The 27,065-nt window shown below is 49.6% G+C and overlaps 1 protein-coding gene across 3 annotated transcripts in view; it reads left to right on the top strand.

Moving 5' to 3' along the window:
- The window catches only part of prdm16 (PR domain containing 16), a 963,872-nt gene that overhangs the window by 835,349 nt on the left and 101,458 nt on the right, over positions 1 to 27,065 (top strand). For all 3 annotated transcript variants that reach the window (XM_085967282.1, XM_085967281.1, XM_085967280.1), the window contains exon 4: positions 26,535 to 26,637. In XM_085967282.1, the coding sequence (XP_085823408.1) occupies positions 26,535 to 26,637 (103 nt within the window). The remainder of the gene's footprint in view (positions 1 to 26,534; positions 26,638 to 27,065) is intronic.

The following is a 27,065-nucleotide window of genomic DNA, read 5'->3' as shown; positions in this document are numbered from 1 at the left end:
CTGGCGTGTGAGGAGGGCTGTCTGGGAGGTCGGCCGGTTGGTTCGTCAGCTGGTCTGGCGGCTGGTCTGCCGGTGGGCTGGCTGGACGGGCTGCTGGCGAAGGTGGGGCAGCGGCCGGGAAGTAAGGTTCTGGCATGTCTTGGTCCTCTTGTGGGGCCGCCGCCAACGCGGGAGGTCTGCCCCGCCGTGGGGGAAGAGCCGGACGAACCGGGAAGCTGAGGTCCAGGTGCGCCAGTTTGAGGCGGTCTACTGAAATAAGGACCGGCTTCCCGCCGACGTCAATAAGAAAAGCTTTGTCCCCCGTCTCCAATACTGAGAAGGGGCCGGTGTATGGTGCCTGCAGCGGGCCTCTGTGCGAGTCCCGGCGCACGAAGATGAACTCCGCATGTCGTAAGTCCCGAGGCACGTAGGACGGCTGCGGGCCGTGTTGCGAAGTGGGCACTGGACGGAATTGCTGGGCCACGTCCTGGTGCAGGGAAAGCTGTCTGGCGGCCGACCACGGCTCCGTTGTCAGGGGGAGGAAGTCGCCTGGTACTCTGAGCGGTTGGCCGTAGACCATCTTGGCCGCGGAGGCGCGGAGGTCCTCATTGGGCGCGGTGCGCAATCCCAGGAGGACCCAGGGTAGTTTGTCGATCCAGCTGGTGTCGGCCAGGCTGGCGCGGAGGGAGGCTTTCAAGGAACGATGAAAGCGCTCGCAGAGCCCGTAGGCCTGCGGGTGGTAGGCTGTTGTCCTGAGCAACTTGGTGCCGAGGCCGGCAGTGATGGCATTCCACAAGTGGGAGGTGAACTGGGGGCCTCTGTCCGAGGATATGTCGGTCGGCACGCCGAACCGGGCCACCCATGTCGAGACGAATGCTCGCACGATGTCGGTCGTGGTGGTGGAGGCGAGGGGAACCGCCTCAGGCCATCTGGTGGTGCGGTCGACGATCGTGAGCAGGTGTGTGAAACCGTACGACGGCGGCAAGGGGCCTACCAGATCGACGTGGTCGAAACGCCTCTCGGGCACCGGGAAACACTCCAATGGCGCCTTGGTGTGCTGCTGGACCTTAGCGCGCTGACACGCCACGCATGTGTTGGTCCAGTCTCTCACATCCTTGTGGAGTCCAGGCCAGACGAACTTGGCGGACATGAGTTTCTGAGACGCACGCATCCCTGGATGTGAGAGGCCGTGGATGATGTCGAAAACTCGCTTGCGCCAGGCCTAGGCGAAGGGACTGAGACGTCGCACAGGAGGGTTGTGCCGGCTGCGTGGAAGTGGATGTCGGCCAGAGTGAGGCTGGTGGTTGACGTCCTGAGGGCCTGGATCTCCGCGTCGGCGGCCTGGTCTCTCGCCATGCTGGCGTAGTCGACGCCCAGGTGCACTGCGCGGAGCGAGGGTCTTGAGAGGCAGTCGGCCACCAAATTGTCCTTGCCGGTGACGTGGCGGATGTCCGTGGTGAACTCCGAGATGAAGTTGAGTTGGCGCTGTTGGCGCGCGGACCAGGGTTCGGTTACTTTGGCCATGGCGAAAGTGAGCGGCTTGTGGTCCATGAGTGCGGTGAACGGCCGGCCTTCCAGGAGGAAACGGAAGTGCCGGATTGCCAGGAACAGGGCCAGGAGCTCTCTGTCGAACGTGCTGTAGGCCTGCTCGTTCTTGCGCAGCTGTCGGCTGAAAAATGCCAGTGGCTGCCACGCGCCTTCGACCCACTGTTGCTGGACAGCGCCGACAGCGTAATCCGAGGCGTCCGTGGTGAGGGCGGTCTTGGCGCCCGGGATGGGGTGGGCCAGTAGTGTGGCGTTGGCCAAGGCGCTTTTGGTCTGGTGGAAGGCTGTCGCCATCTCGCTGGACCAGGTGAGTTGCTCTTTGCCCGTTTTGCCCCTGGTGGCTTCGTAGAGGGGGCGCATGAGTGAGGCGGCCTTGGGCACGAAACGGTGATAGAAATTGACCATCCCCAAAAATTCCTGTAGCGCCTTGACCGAGGTGGGCTGGGGAAAGTCCGCCACCGCCTGCACCTTGGAAGGTAGGGGAATGGCTCCCCTTGGCGAGATTCTGTGGCCGAGAAAGTCAATTTGGGCTGCTCCAAACTGGCATTTGGCCGGGTTGACGATTAGCCCGTGTTGGCTGAGGCGCTGGAAAAGAGAGCGCAAATGCGCGATGTGCTCGGCCTTGCTGGTGCTGGCCACGAGGATATCGTCCAGATAGACGAACAGGAAGCTCAGGTCCCGTAGGACGGAATCCATGAGCCGTTGGAAGGCCTGTGCGGCGTTCTTGAGCCCGAAGGGCATGCGCAGGAACTCGAACAGTCCGAAGGGGGTGATGGACGTCTGCATGGTGGACGGGGACCTGATGGTAGCTGCGAATCAGGTCGACCTTGGAAAAGACGGACTTTCCTGCTAGGTGTGCCGTAAAGTCTTGGATGTGCGGAATGGGGTATCTATCGGGCGTGGTGGCGTCGTTGAGCCGTCTGTAGTCGCCGCAGGGGCGCCAGCCATCGCCCGGTTTGGGCACAATGTGGAGGGGGGACGACCAGGGGCTGTTCGAGCGGCGGATGATGCCCAGTTTCGCCATCGTGGCGAATTCTTCCTTGGCCACCGCCATCTTGGCTGGGTCCAGGCGTCTGGCTCGGGCGAACACTGGTGGCCCCGTAGTGGCGATGTGGTGCTCGACACCATGCTTGGCTGCCGCGGCTGAGAAGGTCGGTTGTGTGAGCCTCAGGAAATCTGCGAGTAGGCGGGCGTAGTCGTCATGCGCCGGGGCAGAGCAGGCCCCGACGAGGGCCGGGCTGTTGCTCTGCTGGCAGGCCAGTGAAGCGAAAGTTGCTGCGTCGATCAGGCGCCTGTTGCGACGTCGACCAGGAGTCCGTGGGCGCAAAGAAAATCGGCGCCCAGCAAGGGATGTGCCACCGAGGCCGTCACGAAATCCCACGTAAATCACTGGCCGTTGAAACAAACCTCGGCCCGTCGCTTTCCAAAAGTAGCGATGGCTGCGCCATTTGCCGCCACGAGGGGTGGGCCGCTGCAGCCTGCCTGGATGTCGAGCTGGGAGGCAGGAATTATGCTGCATTGGGCTCCGGTGTCGCAAAGGAATCTGCGCTCTGAAAGGGAGTCGGTTATGTACAGCAGTTTACCTGCGGTGCCGATGGCCATCGTGGCGGCGGGGGTGCGATCGAGCGGGCCTAGATGGCGGCGCGGGGCTGGCGCGTTGGGTCGGGCGGCCATCTTGGTTTGATCGAAAGAGCAGGGTGCTCTGCAGCGTTGGGCCTTGTGGCCGAAACGCGCGTGGTAGTAGCATAGTTCTGCGGCCTGGCGTGGCGGCGCGCGCTCGGTGGTGTCGGGGGTCCTCGCGGCTGCACAGCCGAATTGGGCGACAGCGAAGACTTTGTCCGCGGCGGCTGCCAGTTGTATGCAGTCCGTGATCGGGGACCCCGCGAGGGCAGTCTGTACCTGCTGAGGAAGCAGGCTGAGGAAAAGGGCCCAAAACAAGAAGCACTGCGGTTCAGAGCCCAGGAGCGCAAGCATCCGGCTCATCAACTGGGTTGGGGTAGAGTCGCCGAGGCCTGGTAGTGAAAGAAGCCTACGGGCCCTCTCCTCCCCGGACAGGCCGTAAGCCTGCAGCAAGCGGCCCTTAATAGTTGAGTACTTGCCGGTCTGTGGTGGGTTCCCCAGCAGGTCGAGAACTTCGGCGGCGGTGGAGCTTGCTAGTGCTGAGACTACGTGGAGGTACCTTTCTTCATCGTCTTGAACCCTGCGAAGGGTGAATTGGGCCTCCGTGTGCGCGAACCAAGCTGGTGCTTGGTGTTCCCAGAAGGTGGGGAGCTTCAAGGACGCGGCGCCGGCCGACATCGGGCTGCTGCTGGTTGCCGTCGGGTCGTTGCTGGCCTCTGTAGGGCTACGTGAGTCGGGGGCTTCGGCCGCCGACATTCGGGGTCACCAATGTGGGAGACTACAGTCTCCCGCGTAAAGAAATAGGCAACACAGCGAGCTACAAGAAAAAGGTCTTTACTCCAACTCTCACAATACAGTACTGAATTCGTAAAGCCCGCGAGCCTGTGATGACTCACGGATTGGTCACCTGCTGGAACCTGATTGGTTTTCCTTCTCTCAGCAGCAGGCAAGTCTGAACATGCCTTATTCCTCTCAGCTTGCAACTGTCTTGCGGGGGGAGGGGAATACAGCAGTTAAAAGGGGATTATACAGGTTTATCTACATACACACAGTGTTTCCCCAGTGTGGCAACCACACCATGGCAATATTCAAAGAAGAGCAGGAGAGTTCTTCCAGCTTCCATCATCTCCCCCCACCCCCCATATCCCCCCCCGCCCCCACCGCCCCCTGCCACCCCCCATCCCATCAACTAACAACTAACACAAACAAAAACAGATTAACTAGTCACTCATCTCATTTGCTGCTTGTGGGACCTTGCTGTGCACAAATTGGCTGCCATGCTTGGCTACGTAACAACAGTGACTGCACATCAAAAGTAATTCATGAAATGTAAAGTGCTTCGGAATGTCTGAGTACATGAAAGGCACTATATAAATGCATGTGTGTTCTTTCTTTAAAAATTATGAACCATCTCATAAAGGACAGAATCATTTTTGATGGTGTGTGTATTTCTCTTCTTTTTCTGTTTATTTAACATCTCTGCACTGGGTGGTGTGACTCCACTGTAAACAGCTATTTAGCAATGAGGTCCTGTGGGTGAGATCAGGAAGGGCATGATTAATAATAGTGTAAGCAAAACCAAACTTAAACAGAACCAGAGCGGCTCCATTCGTATGTGGCAAGCTGGTTACAATGAGAAAAAATAAATAATACAGCTGAGTAAACGTTAGGAGAATACCAATAAATTGGTGCTGACACCGTGCATGTTTGAACTGTAAGTGACCAGATACCAGTTGTTTAAGCACTGAAGTGGATAAGGAAAGTTTGATACCAGTGCAGTGAGTCCCACAGGTGGACAGGGTGGATTTGGGTTGATACCAGGAGCAGTGAGTCCCACAGGTGGACAGGGTGGAGTGGGGTTGATACCAGGAGCAGTGAGTCCCACAGGTGGACAGTGTGGAGTGGGGTTGATAGCAGGGGGGGAGAGTCCCACAGGTGGACAGGGTGGAGTTGGGTTGATACTGGGGGGAGAGTCCCACAGGTGGACAGGGTGGAGTTGGGTTGATACCAGGGGGAGAGTCCCACAGGTGGACAGGGTGGAGTTGGGTTGATACCAGGGGGGGAGAGGCCCACAGGTGGACAGGGTGGAGTTGGGTTGATACCAGGTGGATAGGGTGGAGTTGGGTTGATACAAGGAGCAGTGAGTCCCACAGGTGGACAGGGTGGAGTTGGGTTGATACCAGGGGGAGAGTCCCACAGGTGGACAGGGTGGAGTTGGGTTTATACCAGGGGAGAGAGTCCCACAGGTGGACAGGGTGGAGTTGGGTTGATACCAGGGGGGGAGAGTCCCACAGGTGGACAGGGTGGAGTTGGGTTGATACTGGGGGGAGAGTCCCACAGGTGGACAGGGTGGAGTCGGGTTGCTACTGGGGGGGAGAGTCCCACGGGTGGACAGGGTGGAGTTGGGTGTATACCAGGAGCAGTGAGTCCCACAGGTGGACAGGGTGAAGATGGTTGGTTTAGCTATATTAAAGGCAAAGTTTGGTTTTACATTTATAATTCTACACTGTGGGTGAATGCCAGTTGAAGCTAGAATCTAATCCAATTTGATGCTGTGCCCAGATGATCTGAGTTAGTTTATAAGGTAATGAAATGAAAGCTTAGGAAAGTATTTGAAAGTGAGAGGTGTGGGGTGTAGCTGGTGCTTCAATACCAGTGAAAGCCCTATGTTTAGTTACGAGGTGCAGCCACTCTGAATCCCCTGTTGATATTCTAAGAGTGCGGCTGAACATATGAAAAATGACGAAGTGAGGTCTGGTTAGGGTAGAACTATAGGACCAACCAGTGATAGAAACAAGTCCAAAGTCAAGTATTACTTTTGGAGAGACCTTCAGATTCATGGTACTGTATGTGGCTAATTGAGATAATTCTGAATGCACAAAATAAAACAAAACTAACAAAGTCCCCTAAATATTAATGTGGTGTGTCTATGAAGGCAAAGGGCAGTCACTGGGGGGGCAGGTGGTGGTAAAGAAAATAGTCATAGAGTTATACAACACAGAAAGAGGCCCTTCGGCCTATCGTGTCTGCACCGGCCATCAAGCCCTGTCTATTCTAATCCCATTTTCCAGCACTTGGTCCGTAGCCTTCTATGCTATGGCGTTTCAAGTGCTCATCTAAATGCTAACAAGGGAAATTAGGGATAGCATAAGATCCAAGGAGAGGACATATAAATTGGCCAGAAAAAGCAATAATCCTGAGGATTGGGAGCAGTTTAGGATTCAACAAAGGAGGACAAAGGGATTAATTAAGAAAGGAAAAATAGAATATGAGAGTAATCTTTCAGGGAACATAAAAACTGACTGTAAAAGCTTTTATAGATATGTGAAGAGAAAAAGGTTGGTGAAGTCAAGCGTAGGTCCCTTGCAGTCAGAAAGTCAAAATCAGGGGAATTTATAATGGGGAACAAAGAAATGGCAGACCAACTAAATACATATTTTGGTTCTGTCTTCACAAAGGAGGACACAAATAACCTCCCAGAGATGCCGGGGAACATAGGGTCTGATGAAAGGGTGGAACTGAAAGAAATCAGTATTTGTAGGGAAATGGTGTTAGGAAAATTGATGGGACTGAAGGCCGATAAATCCCCAGGGCCTGATAATCTACATCCCAGGGTACTTAAGGAAGTGGCCCTAGAAATAGTAGATGCATTGCTGGTCATCTTCCAGAACTCGATAGACTCTGGAACAGTACCCATGGATTGGAGGGTAGCTAATGTTACCCCACTATTCAAAAAAGGTAGTAGAGAAAAAGCGGGGAATTATAGACTGGTAAGCCTGACATCGGTAGTGGGGAAAATGCTAGAGTCCATTATAAAAGATGTAATAGCAGAGCACTTGGAAAGCAGTGACAGAATCGGACAAAGTCAACATGGATTTACAAAAGGTAAATCATGCTTGACTAATCTACTGGAATTTTTTGAGGATGTAACTGGTAAAATAGATAAGGGAGAACCAGTGGATGTGGTGTATTTGGACTTTCAGAAGGCTTTCGATAAGGTCCCGCATAAGAGATTAGCATGCAAAATTAAGGCACATGGGATTGGGGGCAAGGTATTGACTTGGATAGAGAACTGGTTGGCGGACAGAAAGCAAAGAGTTGGAATAAACAGGTCGTTTTCCGAGTGGCAGGCAGTGACTAGTGGGGTACCGCAAGGATCGGTCCTAGGACCCCAGCTGTTCACAATATATATTAATGATCTGGACGAGGGAATTGGATGTAATATCTCCAAATTTGCAGACGACACAAAGCTGGGTGGGAGGGTATGCTGTGAGGAGGATGTCGTGAAACTCCAGTACGATTTGGACAGGTTGGGTGATTGGGCAGAAACATGGCAAATGCACTATAATGTGGATAAATGTGAGGTTATCCACTTTGGTGGCAAAAACAGGAAGGCAGATTATTATTTGAATGGCAATAGATTGGGAGAAGGGGAAGTGCAAAGTGACCTGGGTGTTCTTGTGCACCAGTCGCTGAAGGTAAGCATGCAGGTGCAGCAGGCGGTTAAGAAGGCAAATGGTATGTTGGCCTTCGTAGCAAGAGGGTTTGAGTACAGGAACAAGGATGTCTTGCTACAGTTGTACAGGGCCTTGGTGAGACCGCACCTTGAATATTGTGTGCAGTTTTGGTCGCCTTACCTGAGGAAGGACATTCTTGCCATGGAAGGAGTGCAGCGACGATTCACCAGGCTGATACCTGGGATGGCAGGAATGACGTATGAAGAGAGATTGTGTCGATTGGGCTTATACTCACTGGAGTTTAGAAGATTGAGAGAGGATCTCATCGAAACCTATAAAATTCTGTCAGGCCTGGACAGACTAGATGCAGGAAGGATGTTTCTGATGGCCGGGGAGTCCAGAACCAGGGGTCATAGTCTAAGGATAAGGGGTAAGCCATTTAGGACTGAAATGAGGAGGAATTTCTTCACCCAGAGAGTGGTGAACCTGTGGCATTCTCTGCCACAGAGGGCGGTGGAGGCCAGTTCATTAAATATATTCAAGAAAGAGTTGGATATATTTCTTAAGGCTAAAGGGATCAAGGGATATGGGGAGAAGGCAGGGACAGGGTACTGAATTTGGATGATCAGCCATGATCTCATTGAATGGCGGAGCAGGCTCGAAGGGCCGAATGGCCTACTCCTGCTCCTATCTTCTATGTTTCTATGTTTCTATATTTCTTGAATGTTGTGAGGGTTCCTGCCTCTACCAACCTTTCAGGCAGTGAGTTCCAGATTCCAACCACCCTCTGGGTGAAAAAGTTTTTCCTCAAATCCCCTCTAAACCACCTGCCCCTTATCTTGAAACTATGGCCCCTGGTTATTGACCACTCTACTAAGGGAAAAAGTTCCTTTCTATCTACCCTATCTATGCCCCTCATAATTTTGTACACCTCAATCAGGTCCCCCCTCAGCCTTCTCTGCTCTAAGGCAAACAACCCCAGCCTATCCAGTCTCTTTTCATAGCTGAAGTGCTCCAGCCCAGGTAACATCCTGGTGAATCTCCTCTGCACCCTCTCCAATGCAATCACATCCTTCCTATTGTGTGGCGTCCAGAACTGCACACAGTATTCCAGCTGTGGCCTAACTAGCGTTTTGTACAACTCTATCATAACCTCCCTGCTCTTATATTCTATGCCTCGGCTAATGAAGGCAAGTATCCCATATGCCTTTTTAACCACCTTATCTACCTGTCCTGCTGCCTTCAGGGATCTATGTACATACACACCAAGATCCCTCTGATCCTCTGTCCTTCCTAGGATCCTACCATTCATTTTGTATTCCCTTGCCTTGTTAGTCCTCCCAAAATGCATCACCTCACACTTTTCAGGGTTAAATTCCATTTGCCACTGTTCTGCCCATCTGACCAACCCGTCTACATCGTCCTGTAGCCTGAGGCTTCCCTCCTCGCTATTTACCACTCCACCAATTTTCATGTCATCTGCGAACTTACTGATCATACCTCCTACATTCATATCTAAATCATTAATGTACACTACAAACAGCAAACATAGAAACATAGAAACATAGAAGATAGGAGCAGGAGTAGGCCATTCGGCCCTTCGAGCCTGCTCCGCCATTCAACGAGATCATGGCTGATCATCCAAATCCTAGCACCCGGTCCCTACACCGACAGCCATCCCACCCAAGCCCTATCCCCGTAACCCCACGTATTTAATCCCCCCTAACACTAAGGGCCAATTTTTATCATGGCCAATCAACCTAACCCGCACATCTTTGGACTGTGGGAGGAAACCGGAGCACCGATCCCTGCGGTACACCACTGGACACAGGCTTCCAGTCACAAAAACAACCTTCGACCATCACTCTCTGCCTTCTGCCACTAAGCCAGTTTTGGATCTAATGTGCCAAACATGGACCTTTCCCCCAATATTTTGGTTACGGATCATATCCCTCATCCAGATCCCAGAAAAGCTCCCATCCCTCCCATTCTCCAATTCTTTGCGCAGTTGCACCTCTGGTGAAAGGGGATGTGTGATCGAGCACTAAAGCTGGCAGTAACCCTGCCCCTGGCTCCTGCCCTACTCTAACCACAAAGTCTCTTCACCCGTTCTGTAAACTGCGGCTTTGTTGGATTTCCTTTTCTGTCCAGGGATTCTGTCCATGCATGCAGTCTTGTACTACTCAGGTCGAGTCCTTGTTTTGTGAAATTAAAGTAACTATTTGATGAAATTTTAGGGGAGAGGGGGAACAAACTTTAAAAGAAGATGTTTAACTGACAATTATAAATTGATGGTTTCTCTGTCATTATGGTGGTGACTCTCCCACATCCTTGGTGGATAATGGAAATTGGCAGATAATTGAGACTCCCATGATTGGTACAACAATAACCTCAGGTTGGGAATGTATACAAGTCCAATGCAAGGAACAAGAGAAATGTACCTTTATTCACCAAGCAAAGGAAGTGAAGCATGCATAATAAGAGGCTCTGTAATGAGGGAATGTCTCATGTAAGGTGTTATCCTGTACAAATTCTGAGTGGTTATAACTATCAGGAAAGACTGAATAGGCTGGGGATCTTTTCTCTGGAATAGAGAATGCTGAGGGGTAATCGAATAGAGGTCTTGAACATTATGTCGGAGTTCGATAATAGAGATGATTTCACTTGTGGGGGAATCCAGAACTACAGGTCATAAATATCAGATAGTCACTAATAAATCCAATAAGAAATTCAGGAGAAACTTCTTTACCCAGAGAGTGGTGAGAATGTGGAACTTGCTACAACAGGGAGTAGTTGAGGCGAATAGCAAAGGTGCATTTCAGGGGAAGCTAGATAAGTACATGAGGGAGAAAGGAGTAGAAGGATATGCTGATAGAGTTAGATGAAGAGGGGATGAGGCTCGTGTGGAGTATAAACACCAGCATGGACCAGTTGGCCCTGTCTGTGCTGTAAATTCTATGTAATTCTATGTAATCGGGGAATGTGGATAGCAGAGGAGGCCCCACTGTATTTAAGACCCCGCTCCTGAAACACACACACCCTGAAATTACACAGTGCACTTAACTAGTGGCTAAAGTGGTGAAGAGAGGAGTTTCATTTAAATGTGTTAAGTATTCATCCACCGACTCCCACAGAGTAACGTCAAGGTCCCAACTAATAAAAGTCCTGTTGTGTAGTTTAAGGTAAAGTTCTGAATATTGCTGTTATTATCCTTTTCTTTAATATATTGCTGCCTCTATCGTCAGCTGTCTCTCGTCTCCATCTAAATGTGACACAGCACCCACCCCCCCCCCACCCACCCCACTCCCCCCACAGCCGTTCCCTTCTCCCCCTCCAAAACCGCCAAAATACCAAGCAGCCATTGTCAAATTTAAGACTGCGGCTACCGTTCAAATGTAAACTGTGTTCCGGTCGATTTGTCGGTGATGTAAGTGGGGCCTCCCCTGTCTACCACAGTCCATGTTCGCACAGCAACTCCTCTCAGCTCTGCCTTGCAGGAGCTAAGGATTGTAAGCATTCCAAGCTTGGCTGGCTCCTTCAAATATTTGTAAAAGTGGTTCAGTCCGTGGCCAATTCCATTTATTTAAAATATATATATTGGCAATGCACAGCAGGCCAGTCAGCATTTATATGAAAGTCTTGTGTGTATGTGTGCACTTCCTGTCCAACTTCCTGTTGTCCATAATTTTTTTGTCATGCTTTTGAGTCAGCATTTAACATTGAAACTGCCCATGTAAACATTTCAGATGGAAATCCTGTATGTAAAGAGTTTCCCGTAACCATGCAGTTGCAGGTTCTGGCTATTAGATGGCTCTGTGGAGCAAGATTCTGAAGTCTCTCTCCTGACTCTGTGGCCATATTGCATATTAAAACTCAATAACTGATGGTGACCAATTTACTAATGTGAAAGAGAGAAGACAGGTTAACAATTCTTGTATCGACACTTTGACCGCGATTTCGCCTACTGAGGCGGGTCCATGGCAGCCTGGGTAGGTGGCAGGGTACGACCCCACTGCTGACTCCAGCCCTCTCTGTGAAAAGAATTTTATGTTGATTGGGCTTGTTAAGCCCGCTCAGCGTGTTTCCCAGCCAATTGGAGGAAGCGGGTCTGATGACGTCGCTTGATGACACATCATCAGCCAGTTTCCTGAAGGGACCATGCGCAAATTGATTTTGACAGTTCTACTGTCAGTGTTCTACAGCACTGAGGTGCTGCAAACAGCGATGAGCACTGCACAGAGGTGCACGGCTGCACCCAGGCTCTCCCATGACTCCCTCCATATGCTTATGGAGGGGGTCACAGCACACAGGGAGGTTCTCTTCCCTTCCCATGGGTGGAAGAGACCTCCTCAGAAGATCAACGCAGCCTGGTTGCACATTGCACAGGAGGGCACAAGCAGGGATGTCGTCAGGACGACCAGGCTGCAGTGGCGCAAACCTTTCAATGATCTCAGTAGATCACAAAATGTTCCTGCAAAGCCACACTCAACCTCATCCTGCTGTGCCACTCATCACATCCCCATCACTCTGCCTTCCCTACCCCACTTCTGCACATCCTTACTCACACCAACTTACCTTGCACCTCCACCCACCCCTCTCTATCTACATTATCACTTCCTCATCTCACTAGCCACCCCTCACACTCACCCTCATCATAGTGCAATCATATCAACTAACAACACACAAGGGTAGGCACTTGGGTGTTTTAGCCAATGTTCATGTGAATTTTCTGTTAATGTGCTGTCAAACATTGAAATCTTTATTTTCAACACTTTGCATTCTTGGGACAGATTTGTGTGCACCTTTGGAAGTGGCTTAGTGAGTTGCAGTGAATGGTTAGATATAACGGTACTGCCCGCAATGACGATGAGTGTGAAAGGAATGGCTTGGGTATTGTAGGGTTGCTTTATGATGTTGGTGTGGGGTGGTGCCAACCTGGCGCATTATGTGGCAGCCAGGGTGTACAGCATCAAGTGAAGTAAATCTGGCCATGGTGAGGCTATCCCTGGCATCCCGGGCAGCAATGTGGTTGGGTGCTGATGCCCTGTGTCCTGTGCAGCACCAGCTGATTGTGGAGAAGGTTGGTGTTGTTGTTGCTGATGCTGGTGTGCCTGGTGCTGCTGGTGTTGGGGCTGATCGAGATGGGATTCTGAGGACCAAGATGAGATGTGAGGTTATCCACTTTGGTGGCAAAAACAGGAAGGCAGATTATTATTTGAATGGCAATAGATTGGGAGAAGGGGAAGTGCAAAGGGACCTGGGTGTTCTTGTGCTCCAGTCGCTGAAGGTTAAGCATGCAGGTGCAGCAGGCGGTTAAGAAGGCAAATGGTATGTTGGCCTTCGTAGCAAGAGGGTTTAAGTACAGGAACAAGGATGTCTTGCTGCAGTTGTACAGGGCCTTGGTGAGGCCACATCTTGAGTATTGTGTGCAGTTTTGGTCGCCTTATCTGAGGAAGGATGTACTTGCCATGGAAGGAGTGCAGCGAAGATTCACCAGGCTGATACCTGGGATGGCAGGAATGACGTATGAGGAGAGATTGTGTCGATTGGGCTTATACTCACTGGAATTTAGAAGATTGAGAGGGGATCTCATCGAAACCTATATAATTCTGTCAGGCCTGGACAGACTAGATGCAGGAAGGATGTTCCCGATGGCCGGGGAGTCCAGAACCAGGGGTCACAGTCTAAGGATAAGGGGTAAGCCATTTAGGACTGAGATGAGGAGGAATTTCTTCACCCAGAGAGTGGTGAACCTGTGGAATTCTCTACCACAGAGGGCGGTGGAGGCCAGTTCATTAAATATATTCCAGAAGGAGTTGGATATATTTCTTAAGGCTAAAGGGACCAAGGGATATGGGGAGAAGGCAGGGACAGGGTACTGAATTTGGATGATCAGCCATGATCTCTGTAGTAACCTGGGAGGTTATGAGTAACCTGATCCACCAGGTGGTGCTGTGGCAATTGCTCTCCTGAGTTAAGTCTGATCTGTACTGGTTGTACTCTTTGTTTTGGCTGCCTCATGGCAGAAGCTTTTATGTGCAAGTGTTGATTAAACCATGTTAATGAGTTAACCGGTGTCCGTCTCCATCTATGGCCACCTCAAGATACCACATATGGCGACGAGAATAAAGGACGGAAGAGTTTTGGAGTATTCGGAAGAGGTGCTCGGGTTGGTTAGCAAACTAGTCGGAAAAGCACGAGGCTAGGCCACGGGAGTCAAAACGGAGTTTGATTTTTTGGCTGAAGTGACCGGACTCCAAGGATGGCAGGAACGGTAGGCTCCGTGGCACCTTTTGACAGCAAGTCGCAGTCTTGGGAGGAGTATTGTGAAATACTGAGCCATTTCTTTATGGCAAACGAGGTGGACAGTGCTGAAAAGAAAAGGGCCATTTTACTGAGTTGTGTGGGAGCGCAAACCTATACACGGATGAGGAATCTGCTGAGCCCGGAGCAGCCAGGAGAAAAATCTTTTGACGAGTTGGTGAGTCTACTAAAGAATCATTTCAATCCGAAACCTAGTGAAATAGTACAGAGATGGAAATTCAATTCGAGGATTAGGAGGCCGGAAGAAAGCGTTACTGAGTATGTGGAGGAGCTTCGGAAGCTCGCACAGGACTGTAATTTTGGAAATGCGCTCACAGTCATGTTAAGGGACAGACTAGTATGCGGAGTTAACGACGACAGTATACAGCAAAGGTTGCTGTCAGAAGAAGGATTAACGTTTGAGATGGCACTTAAAAAAGCACAAGCCATGGAGACAGCTAACAAGGACATTAAGGACTTAAGCAGTATGAGCAAGGAGAAATGGAGTAAACCAGTGGGAGGAGCTGTTTTCAAGATGGAAGCTGGCGCGAAAAGTCCACCAGTCGGGGTTGGGGATTGCTACCAATGTGGCGGGACGAGCCATTATGCAAAGGACTGCAGGTTTGCAAAGACAAAGGCCTAGAAATTCGGTATGGCCCCGCCAGGTCTTTTGCGCCCGAAATTTTGCGCTCGCCAGGATTCCCGTAGCGCCCGCCTAAAATTCAGTTGCGACGGGCCAAGACGGCGGCGGGCGCTATTGCAGGGTTTGGCCGCCTCGCTAGGGGCGATGAATGTCGCTTTCAGGCGTCCAGCTGCCGCTGCGGCACCCGATGCGGTGCGGCAGGCTGGGGTACTGCAGGCCTCCTCCTTCTCTTAAGGAGGAGCTGCCTGCAGCCGTCAGATCGCCGGTGGATTCCCCCGGCAAATGAGCCCGGCACCACGGAGAAGTGCCGGGCTCGCGGGACTCAGACATCAATGCCGCGGTGGGGTGGTGCAGGAGTCCGGGGAGGGAGGTGCGGGCAGGCGGCCGCCGGGAAAGCGGCCGGCCGCCGCTCCACCTTTATGCGCCGGCCTTTCGGAGCTGCAAGACCCCGTTTCACAAACGCTGTTTGCGGCTGCCACGGGCAAGGCGGCCGCAACTGAATTTGGCCATCGGGCCGGAATAGCATTGCAACCGGGGCGCTGCGCACACCGATGACGTCATCGGTGCCGGCGCGGCGCTACCGGCTAACGCCGATGTTAGGGTCCATCTGAATTTCGGGCGATAAAAAACTTCAGGCGCAAACCACTTTATAGCCAATAAGTGGGCGTAAACGCAACTGAATTTCTAGGCCAAAGTGCCACAATTGTGGAAAAATAGGGCACTTAAAGAAAGTCTGTAAAAGGGCAGTGAGTGAGAGAAGCAGTGCTAAAGGGGCAAAGCATGCAAAAGGGGGGAGGGAGAAGTACACAAAGCGGGCAAATTACATACAAGAGGAGGAAGAGTCTAGTGAGTCTAGTGAGGAGGTTTTCACTGTATACAGTATAGACACTTCAAGGCCCAATGTACCCCCTCTCACTCAGTATTTGATAGTGAACGGAGGTCAAGTAAAGTTTGAGATTGACACCGGATGTAGTGTAACCATAATGTCGCAGACTGAGTACACCAAGCTATGGGGGGAAGCAAAAGTACCAGAGCTAGGTACATGCCCCATTAGTCTCAAAACCTACACAGGACAGAAGGTGGACATTTTGGGGGCGACCGAAGTACAAGTGGAACACAAAGGAGTCACCAAAGAGCTTACGGTGGTAGTGGTAGCAGGGTCAGGGCCAAACCTGTTAGGGCGAGGGTGGATCAGTGAGTTGAGTGTGTACTGGCAGGCAATGAATAAAATGGAGGACAGTACAGAGGCACTGCAAGAAGTGCTGATGAAGCATGAGTTAGTGTTCAAGGATGAACTGGGCACCTTAAGGGGAGCCACAGCCAAGATTCATGTAGCCAGTGATGCCACGCCTCGTTTCTTTAAACCAAGGTCGGTACCTTTTGCAATGAAAACCAAGGTTGAGGCGGAACTAGATCGCCTGCTAAGGGACAAAGTAATAGAACCAGTGAAATTTTCAGACTGGGCGGCACCAATAGTCCCGGTATTGAAGCCCGACGGTAACGTAAGGGTGTGTGGTGACTATAAGTTAACAGTGAACAGAGTATCATCACTGGAACAGTACCCCATTCCGAGAATGGAGGACATGTTAACATCGCTCGCTGGGGGAGAAAGATTCAGCAAACTGGACATGAGTCATGCGTATCAGCAGATATTGCTAGATGAAGAATCAAAAAGGTTTGTCACGGTGAACATGCACAAGGGGCTGTTCACGTACGCCAGGTTACCATTTGGTGTCAGTTCTAGCCCAGCAATATTCCAACGGACTATGGAGGGCATTCTGCAGGGCATTCCAAAGGTGGCCGTGTACTTAGATGATATTCTGCTAACAGGAAGTGACGATCAGGATCACTTAAAAACACTGGACAAAGTGCTACAGCGGCTGGAAGAGGCGGGGCTACGCCTGAAACGGAGTAAGTGTAGTTTCATGGAGAAGGAAGTTACATTCCTGGGACATCGGGTGGATGCCACAGGCCTCCATCCATTACCAGGGAAAGTGCGGGCAGTGCAGGATGCACCAGCACCCACCTCAGTGACTGAACTGAAAGCCTATCTAGGGCTCCTGAATTATTATAACCGGTTTCTTCCAAACTTATCGATGCTGCTGACACCCCTGCACAAACTGCTGAGAAAGGAGGAGCCATGGCGTTGGGGGCCAGAGCAAGCGAAAGCGTTTCAGCAGTCAAAGGAGCTACTTCAGTCCAGCAGGGTGTTAGTGCATTACGACGAGAAGAAGGAGCTGATAATGTCCTGCGACGCATCACCCTATGGAGTGGGGGCAGTGTTGGCCCACCGCATGCCAGATGGAGCGGAAAGGCCCATCGGGTTTGTTTCACGCACGCTCACAGCTGCGGAAAAGAACTATTCACAGCTTGATAAAGAGGGGTTGGCCATTATATTTGGAGTAAAGAAATTCCATAAGTACATATATGGGAGGAAGTTTGTAATCAGTACTGACCACAAGCCTCTTATTAGCTTACTGAATGAGATGAAAGCGGTGCCTCAAATGGCATCACAGAGAATAATGAGATGGGCAGTAATACTAAGAGCCTATGAATATGTGATCACGTACAGAGCCGGCAAGGAAAACGGGAACACGGATGCTCTCAGCCGCCTGCCCCTCTCAAAATCTCCTCGCAGTACTTCCCCTGAGGAGCACGTCCTGATGCTGGATCAGGAGATCAGTCCCCTGATGACTTCAGCGCAAATCCAGGGCTGGACAGCCAAGGACCCCGTTCTGTCAAGGGTCTGTGAGTATGTGTTGAAAGACTGGCCAGATCACCGTGAGGGACCGGAGTTCGCGCCGTACAGACAGAGACAGCACGAGCTCAGTGTCCAAGATGGATGTGTGCTATGGGGAGCACGCATCATAGTCCCAGAGTGGGGACACTCTACTTTGATGGAACAGTTGCATCAATCGCACCCAGGAATGACTAGAATGAAAGGACTGGCTAGGAGCTACCTGTGGTGGCCTAACTTGGATGCTGAAATTGAGTCAAAGGTAAAGTCATGCACTATATGTCAGGAACAGAGAAAAGCACCTGCCAGGGCACCACTCCATCCCTGGGAGTGGCCCAGCAAACCCTGGAGGAGAATTCACATAGACTATGCGGGACCTTTTATGGGCAAAATGTTTTTGGTGCTGGTTGACGCTCACTCAAAGTGGATCGACGTTTATCCAGTGAGCTCTGCAACGACTGATGCCACACTGAATTGTCTCAGGAACAGCTTCAGCACGCATGGTATTCCAGAAATGATTGTATCCGACAATGCACAGTGTTTTGCTGGTGAAGGGAGCAAAGAATTCATGGTAAGGAATGGAATCACACATGTCACCTCGGCTCCATATCACCCAGCCTCAAATGGGTTAGCCAAGCGAGCCGTGCAGACTTTTAAGGAGCTCATGAGGAAGAGCTCAGGTGACACCCTGGAGACCAAGCTCAATAGAGCCTTGTTTAGTTATCGTATAACACCCCAAGCTACCACGGGGCTTTCTCCAGCTGAGTTGATGATGGGGAGAAAGTTGCGGTGCACGTTAGACCTGATACACCCAGATCTCAAAAGCAAGGTTGAGACAAAACAAACAAACCAAAAAGCGTACCATGACAAATATACTAAAACTCGCCATTTCGCCATAGGGGACTCTGTGTACACCCGGAACTTCGGTTATGGACCGAAATGGATACCAGGACTAATCCAGGACATTACAGGACCTGTGTCGTACTCCGTGTTACTAGGGGATGGTCGAGGGGTTTGTCGGCATGTGGATCAGCTTTTCAGCCGGCAGCAGGGGGAACTGCCTCAGATGGAACAAAGGGCAGTAGAGGAGGCTGTTCCAGGACCCAGCACGGCTTATAAGGTGCCAGTGGACACTGGTACTGCCAGGCCACAGCGGGACAGAGTAAAACCAACATCAGAGACTACTCCAATCTCAAGTGCGAATGAATCTGAGAATCCACCACAAGTGGAATTAAGACGTTCACAAAGGATTCGCAAACAACCAGAAAGACTTATACAAACCTGTTAAATTAGTCAGGGGTTAACCATGGTTAGAGCATACTGGTTAATTAAAACGTAGTACCTAGTAAGGGTTATTGTTTAAGAATTGCATACGGCAATCTTAAAGGGGGAGGAGTGTAGTAACCTGGGAGGTTATGAGTAACCTGATCCACCAGGTGGTGCTGTGGCAATTGCTCTCCTGAGTTAAGTCTGATCTGTACTGGTTGTACTCTTTGTTTTGGCTGCCTCATGGCAGAAGCTTTTATGTGCAAGTGTTGATTAAACCATGTTAAGGAGTTAACCAGTGTCCGTCTCCATCTATGGCCACCTCAAGATACCACAATCTCATTGAATGGCGGAGCAGGCTCGAGGGGCCAAATGGCCTACTCCTGCTCCTATCTTCTATGTTTCTATGAGATAGTTTCAAGGGCACCGATGCTTATGGAATAGATGGCAGGTGAGGTTGAGATGACAGAAGTGATCTGTCAACGGTGAGAGAGGTTGTTCCAATGAGGTGACACTGGATAGAGAGTTTACTCCAAACACTTGCAAGCTGCATAAAGCTCAATCTGTCTTCCAAATGCAGTAAGCTACAGCTTCTAACCTTGCAAAGTGAAGACCTATGAAATGGGAGATTTCGTAGACCATTTGCAGCTGTCATGTTTAGAAATCATCACATGCTGATACAACACCTGATCTCCTTACCTGACGTGATCCCCGAGCAACAGGGAAGCCATTGGCAAACAAAAATCTAAAGGTAAGCTTAAAATACTACTTCATTGCCTCTTAACAATCTATCTAATAATCTAAATTGCCTCCCCCGTCACTTGGTGTCGGGTCTGACAGACCTGGCATCTGGGGGACTAGCATGGAGGCGGGTTGATAGCGGGCTCCCTATCCGCTGTCAAAAAAACACATTTTCTCAGCCGACCCGCCACCAAATGCGCCCCCAGACCCCCCGAAAAACTCCGGCCTTTATTTGTGTTCTGATAAAGATTGCCACCTGGAATGTTAACCTATCCTTCTTTCAGACTGCTGTGCATTTTCAGCACTTTTCACTTTTATTTCTGATTTTCAGCATTTGCATTTTTTCTTAGCAATTGTTTTTTGTTATTTGCCTCGACTAACTTCTGACTTGCCAAGGAATGCTGCCTGAATTTAAAATGGAGGGATGGGCTCCTCAGCAAAGGGCATAAATGGATTTTCTTGTACAGATGAGGAGCCCATCTCTTGAGTGAGAGGAGAGAGTGACAGTAGACTGCAAAGAAAGGCTACGAAATTGCAAATGGAGAGAGAGAGAGAGAGAGAGAGAGCGATACGTTGGCATTACTAACAAACCTAAAAGTTGCTGTTGCTTCCCACCTTTACTAGCACTGAACGGTTACTGTGCCCTGGTGAGCTGGCGAGGGTGACTGCCCCAGTGCCCTTTCAAGGCTCAAGACACTTGCCACTGCCTCTGGATTCGAGTCTTAGCAGCAGCGGGAGCAGTTTGCTACTGCCCTCCTGTGTGGAGAAAGGGATACCCCTGCTCTCCTATGCCCTTCCTGTTCTACCTGTCTGTTGTTCACCTGCGGCTGCTCACCCTGGTAAAATAGCAGAAAACTATCTCCAGAGAATAAGCCCCCTTTTTGCCTTTGAAGTTTGGACTTGGCTCTCAATAAAAATCAGGGTGGGTGCAGTGCCACCCAGAGTCGCAGTGAACTCTGGAGAGGGCTGGGGGTGGGATTTGCAGGCATCGCAATATTGATTCTGTACATGACTGCCTGATGGTATAAAGAAGCATGCAGCTAACACAGCACCAGCCACAGTCCTGCCCCGTACCCTGTCTTCTCAACACAGAATCTTCTCTCTGCAAGTAAGCAAGCTGCGCCACAGAATCTCTGTGCATCTTTATGTCAGTGCCTCAGTATTGTAGGTTGCAGGTGTATCAGGGAAGTTTGGGTTTTATTACACGTTCATTATTCCTTGTTTTACATATGACCGGATCGGTAAGGTTCTTGAAATTGAGGATTTCAACTGCGAGCAGATCTATCATGTCTCACTCACTTGTTCTTCACTGATTGTTTTCATTGTTTGTTTTCTTCATTTGTCTCTTGTGAACAGTTCAAGTGATCGGCTGAGACAAATCAGTTTTTTCGTTGTTTTGTTTTGATTATGGGATGGGTTATAGTTTTAGAATGAAAGACTGCCTGTGCTCTTCAACTTTTGTTTAAACCCCAATTTTTTTTTTGTTGCAAGCTTGACCTGTAAAAGGACATGGCGAAGTCCTTTAATTCCACTGTGCCAGGACTGATGCACCCATTTTAACTTGCTGCTTTTATGAATGGTCTTGGTGTCGCAATCTCTTAGTAATAGAGACGCAATGTGGGGAAGGTTCAGAGGTCAAGCCTGGCTGATGTGATTAGTGGGAGTGACAGAATGTGCTTTCAAACCACTCAGCAGATCTCAGAGAGAGAGAGAGAGGGAGAGAGAGAGAGATAAAACTTCACCAACACAGGGAAAGAAAGGGTTGAAGAGCTGGTCTAGAGGGCAGGAGGCTCTGTCTCTGTTGCTGAACAGGGGCTTGATACAGCTCTGTATCCACTGGAGTTCTCTGAGCTTTACAATAGTTTGAAACTTATCTATCTGGAGAGCATACAAACAAGTCCAGCACTTTGAGGCCCACAGTAGCAGAGTTCCACATCTTTAAATACAAACACAGGTCAGCAATTTCTGATTTTATTCTGAGTGCTGCTTGAGGAAGCATCTAGTGTAGCCCGCGTGTCATTTTAAGAAATATCTTGTGTTTTTATTTCACTTTCTTTTACAAAGTGCAGTGTCAGAACCCATGACAAGGGAGAGAGGGGTTTCTCCTCTGGTGTTGCAATTCAGTACGCAGAGAGTTAATGGTGTCAGGAGACCCTTAACTCTTTAATGAATGAAGTTTGTTTTTTGTTTTTTGTTTATTGCTTTTTTGTTGATGGCTTTTGATTGCCCTGTTTTGTCCAGAATGCTAAGTCACAAAAAAACACAATGAGCTCTCCTTTCGCTCTGCAGTGGGGTTCAGAACTAAAATAACTTTTTAAATATTAAGATATTGTTCATTATTGCAATATACTGTGTTTTTTAGACTATCTTTTAATCATGCTTAACCATCATCAGAAATGGGCAGAACTGATTAGTGTAGATGCTCCACATGAACATAGCGCAACCTAAAAAGGGGCGTCACTGAGAAACGAAATGCTGTGAATGTGTTCAGATGGTAGGTTGGGGTCACTCACACCCCAGTCGGGATCTTATTTTGTGGCGATTCTATGCTGCGCCCAAAGATTTAAAGCTGGACATTGAACCTGCATTTACATCCCCGAAATGAGTGTCTCTTTCCCAAGAGTCTGAGACCTCAGTGGAAACATTTATAAAATACCTTGAGGGAAAAATTCGGTATCGCCCCATTTAGGGTGCCATTATCGGCCGTGCGCAAAATTTAGCGCCTGCCACTAATTATCGCCTCCGACAGCAAACTTGGCTTTCATTGCCCCTGGAGGTGATTGGAGCGCTAAATCAGGCGCTTCACACCTGTCTTAAGGTGCAAAGGCCGAGGAGCGAGGCAGTACCTCAGAGCGCTGGCGAAGCAAGGAAGGGCAAATCAAAATAAACCTGCAAAGTGCTGCTCAGTACTCAAAACTCCTTCACACAGCGTTCAATCTCTCCAGAAGTCTCTCTCTCTCTCTCGCAGAATGCGTGGTGCAAAAATGTCACCGACAAAAAAAGGCAGGAAGCGGTCGCCTTTAAATAGCGCTCCCCTAGTCCCTTTCTGACAGCATAATGCTCCCCTCAACCTGTCGTTGCTAGCGGCAGGCGGTAAGGCAGGGGGCGCCACTCAATATCCGGTCTGGGGCGCTAAAGGGGCGTTGCGCACTCGACTGACGTCACAATCTGCCGGCGCAGGAGATCGTGGCAGTAGTGTTTAGCGCCGCTGCAAAATGTCTAGTTAATTTCGCGAGTGGTGCAAACATCGCCGCGCCCGGGCGCTAGTTGCTTTGCGCCCCATTCGCGCCCTCTTAAGGTGCTAACAGGAGGCGCAAACAAACTGAATTTTTCCCCCCTTGTTTCCGAAAAGGCAGGGACACCAGTAAAAGGGAAGAGGGAGGAGGGTCCTTGGCAGGTGTAATAAAGAGGTGGTGTGTGGGGGCTGGGGGTGGGTGGGGGGGGAGGAGAACATCGCAGTTGGGTCATGCTCTGATCCCACGGTGTCAGCGGAGATCTTGAAGGCATGGAAGAAGGAGGGAAGAGACTGTGGAAAAGCACATGAACTGACAAGTGGGACGGTTAAAGATGCTCAACCTCGTATCAGAATACTGGAGAATCTGCATCTCTGCACCAAATCATGAGGAGAAAGGCCAAGAGTTTTGTGACACTTCAGCCCCCAATTGCGGCAGCGTTGTGTGACACCCCTGGGCAATGATCTGTCAGGTTTCCGCACAACCTTCCATCATTTGTGGGGACACGAGTCAGTTCCACAATTTTCTTTTGCTGTTGACGTTTAGATGAACATATTTCAGTAAACCCCACAATTTATTATTTTAAATTTAATGTCGTCACAAAATGTTTTTTTTTACTTACTGAAAAACTGGTTGAAGTAAATATTGAAGGGAAAGAATTTGTTTATTAAATTTTAACAAATTGTATTAAAAAAACAAATTGTCAGGAATGCCCCACAGAGCCAAAACTCAGTTTTATATTTTGAGAAAACCCATCTTGAACCGCTCTTTGTTTTCCTTTCTCTTGAGATGTTATGAAAGTGCTGAGTTCACTGAAGAACTGAGCAAGTTAACAGTTCTGAACAAGTGTTGCAACGGGACACAAAGGACAATGTCTATTTTGCTAGGCAAGGGGGCCTCCTAGTGGCAATAGAAAATAATTGCAGCCGAGGGGTAAACGTTTAACTCTCATTCGGACATGAAAGTACTGTCTTGTGGACTGTCAGCTAAATTAACCAAGGGCAATTGGGAGACTTTGATCCTTCGAAAAGCTCCTTGAATTTTGCACGGGGGAAAGCAAACTGAATTCGCAGCACTTCACAGAAAATAGAATGAACATTTAAGTGTATAAGTCACTGTTTGACTAGCTGAGGATTCTGCAATAAGCCAGAATGGGAAGGGGTGACAGGTCCCTTGGGTTTTTTCGGGTGCTTTCATGGTCATTTTACCTAGTGCCTGTCGCCAACTGACCAGACTTATTGAATTCAAGTGGGATTTGTGCTCACAATATCTGTGGTTGCTAGTCTAGCTCCATAACTACTAAAGTACCGTACACTAAATCTCTCCACCTTACCCCTTACAATGTGTTTTGTTGTTGTTTTGCGAGCAAGGGGGTCAGAGGAAAGGAAAGAAGGCTGTGGCAGCTCTGTGATTTGGGCTGGTGCCACAGATTGTGGGATTGATGCATTCATCTCTTGTCCCGTCTTTTCCCGCTCCTCTCCTGCAGGGATTGACTCTTGCTGGGTTGAGATTCCACGGATGCTGGCTGCCTTCTGGTATCTCCCCCACGTAGCTTTTCTTCATGCATCACCCAGACACCGAGTCTGGGCAGATTGTTGGACCTTTGCAGCCGGGTCAGCTCCTGTCCTCACCTCATGTCATTGAACAGTGATCAGGAGTACGAGCCCCAGCTGATTTCCCCACAGGGCCCACATAATACTCCAGCTCCACAACATGTGGCTGGCTCTTAATATACTCAGAGCAGACTAAGGATGGGCAGTAAATACAGCCTTGCCCATGTCACCCGCACTCCAAGAGCAAATAATAAAAAGACCCATCCGTTCGCCATGCTGTTCTCTGGGTCTGACTCCGCCCCCCCCCCACCACCCCGCTCACCCCACCAACCCCCACACCCTCCCAGGTTTATTTCCAAGTATGATTCTGTTTCTTTTTAGTAATCCAAGAGATGTTTGTTGACATTCTGGGCTTGTTGAACATGTTGGAGATTTGGCTGCCCCACTCTCCCCCCAGACACTGAATACTTGGCCCTGGCCTCTACTTTGTGAGGCCAACTCCAGCTGCAACTTGTATGTGTTTGGTGTTTGTATGCGATTGTTTTTTGTGTGTGTGTTTGTATAAGTGTGTGTGTTGTTTGTATTTAGTTTATGTGTGTCTCAGTCTGAGGCAGTAGCACAAATCAAGCAATAGCGAATCGGCAGCTCCTTTTAAACTCTGCCCGCCCACTTTCTTTACCATTGTGGAAAAGAAAATTAGGTAGAGAGTAAAAGGGGCTGCCAATCAATGTTTCCTGTAAGCTGCGCAGCCACGCAGCCGTGCAGCGCTCCAGGGAACCCACGCAGTCGGCTTTTCAATACCAAAACCACACATGCGCGGTTTTTTGAAGGGGCTGCGCAGCGCCAAACAAAATTAGAGGGAACATTGCTGCCAATTCACCATTGCCTGATTGGCGCTACTACCCAAAACCAATTTTCACCTCGTGTTTGTGTGTGCACGTGCGTGTCTATGAGTGTGTGTGTGCGTGAGTTTTTTCTGTGTTGTGTGTATTGTTCAATGCTCTTGTGTTGCTCGGGTTATAGTAAAGCACTGTTCTAGTTATTTCCCCCCAACAAAATGTTCAATGCAAATCCCGAAGGCAAAAATAAGTTCTGTTAGCATTTAGCATCTAATGTAATTGTTCTGCCCTGAGCTGCTTTTCCTTTTCTTCTCCCGACATCCTTTTTAATTCCCTTCTTGCCTCTAGACTATAAGCTTTCAAACTGGGGTCCTGACCCAAGGGCGTCACAAGGGGCGTGGGGTGGTCGGGGGGGCTCACAGGGCGTTCAGGAGGTCACCAGATTTCATTCCATCTCCTGTCAGATTTCTGTATTTGTTGACTTATTTTCGCATCACTTCTGTTGCTACACACGAATAACAAAACATTTTCTGCGATAACACTTTTCCTTCAGGTAACAGCCACTGTCTTTTGGAAGTCAGGTTGGGGGGCCCTAGGAACACATCAGTGTTCGCAAGGGACCCCCTCCACAAAGAAAATTTTTGAAACACGCTGCTCAATCTAAGGCTTTAAACGTGTTGATGAATAGAAACATGGTAACTGTCAGCACACAGTGCTAAAAGGTACAGTGGAAAACCTGGGTTCTTCCCTCTCATCAAATGCCATCCTCAATCCACAGTCAATGACCTTGGTACTTTTGGCATCGTTCTTTCACCATCTGCTCCAGCTTCCCACGGTTGGCTTACTCCTCACTCCTGAGGGCTTGAGCTCAGAACTTTTGCTTCTCTTCGCTGGCCCATCGATCAAGAGCCCGAGCCCGAGCCCGAGCCCGAGCCCTAGTTGCTTGGAGTGTAGAGTGTTCAATGAAACATAATAAACCATTCCGTCTTCCCCATTGCAGATACGAGCCACACCACCAAGGCACAGGAAGTGGCCACTGGCTGAACAGAGGTTTTCTGAGTCTTTTAATATCAGGCATCCATCTCTGATACCCACTGTTGCCATGTTCAGTCCTTTAGTGGCTCTGTGTTAGTCGGAGACGCCATTTTGGAATTATCAAAATGGTGGTTGTGACTAAGGCCTATTTTACTGAGCTGGTCCGTAAACCAAATGCCTTTGTCACTGCTGTCAGTTTGAGAACCAGCAGGCTTCAAAATGACAGCTACAAGTCCAGCCTCAAGCAGTGAGCCAGTTAACATTTTCTGATTGATATCTCAATACTTGTTCTTAAGCGTTTGGAATATGCACTATTCCAGTCTCTTATACTTTAGCTGGATTGCAGACTCCACTAATGCTTCTCTGTATGAGGAGTGTGACGTGAAGCAAGTGAATTTTTCACTTTGGGTTGGAACACAATTGTGGATAAGTGAGTCAGAATGATGTTCAGGACTGAGGTTTGCGTTCCAGCCCCGTAAATGGGAGTTGCAGTAATGGAGTAACAGTATTAGTCACTGTTAATCTACAGAATCCCTGTTTATTCAGCAGCCTAGATTAATTCAATTCTTAATCTTGTTTCCAGATTTACTATAAAGTAATTAAGGAGGTTAAATCGGGCGACGAGCTCCTCGTTTTTATGAAGGACGGTGTCTATCCTGATGGGACAATGCCACCAAACCTTGATGGTAAGGCTTGTTAATAAATCCATACACATCTCGTTGAATATAAATTAGTCGATGTTTACCTTTGTGTGATCATGGTGAGACAATGCGGTGCCTCTCCCTCTGATCACGGTGAGACAATGCGGTGCCTCTCCCTCTGATCACGGTGAGACAATGCGGTGCCTCTCCCTCTGATCATGGTGAGACAATGCGGTGCCTCTCCCTCTGATCGCGGTGAGACAATGCGGTGCCTCTCCCTCTGATCACGGTGAGACAATGCGGTGTCTCTCCCTCTGATCGCGGTGAGTCAATGCGGTGCCTCTCCCTCTGATCACGGTGAGACAATGCGGTGCCTCTCCCTCTGATCACAGTGAGACAATGCGGTGCCTCTCCCTCTGATCGCGGTGAGACAATGCGGTGCCTCTCCCTCTGATCACGGTGAGACAATGCGG

Source organism: Somniosus microcephalus, chromosome 25, assembly GCF_052327205.1.
Source record: "Somniosus microcephalus isolate GS21.2 chromosome 25, FLI_Smic_1.0, whole genome shotgun sequence".
NCBI classification, from domain to species: Eukaryota; Metazoa; Chordata; class Chondrichthyes; order Squaliformes; family Somniosidae; genus Somniosus; species Somniosus microcephalus.
Note: the sequence above shows the minus strand (reverse complement) of the source record. Positions and strands in the feature narration are given on the sequence as shown.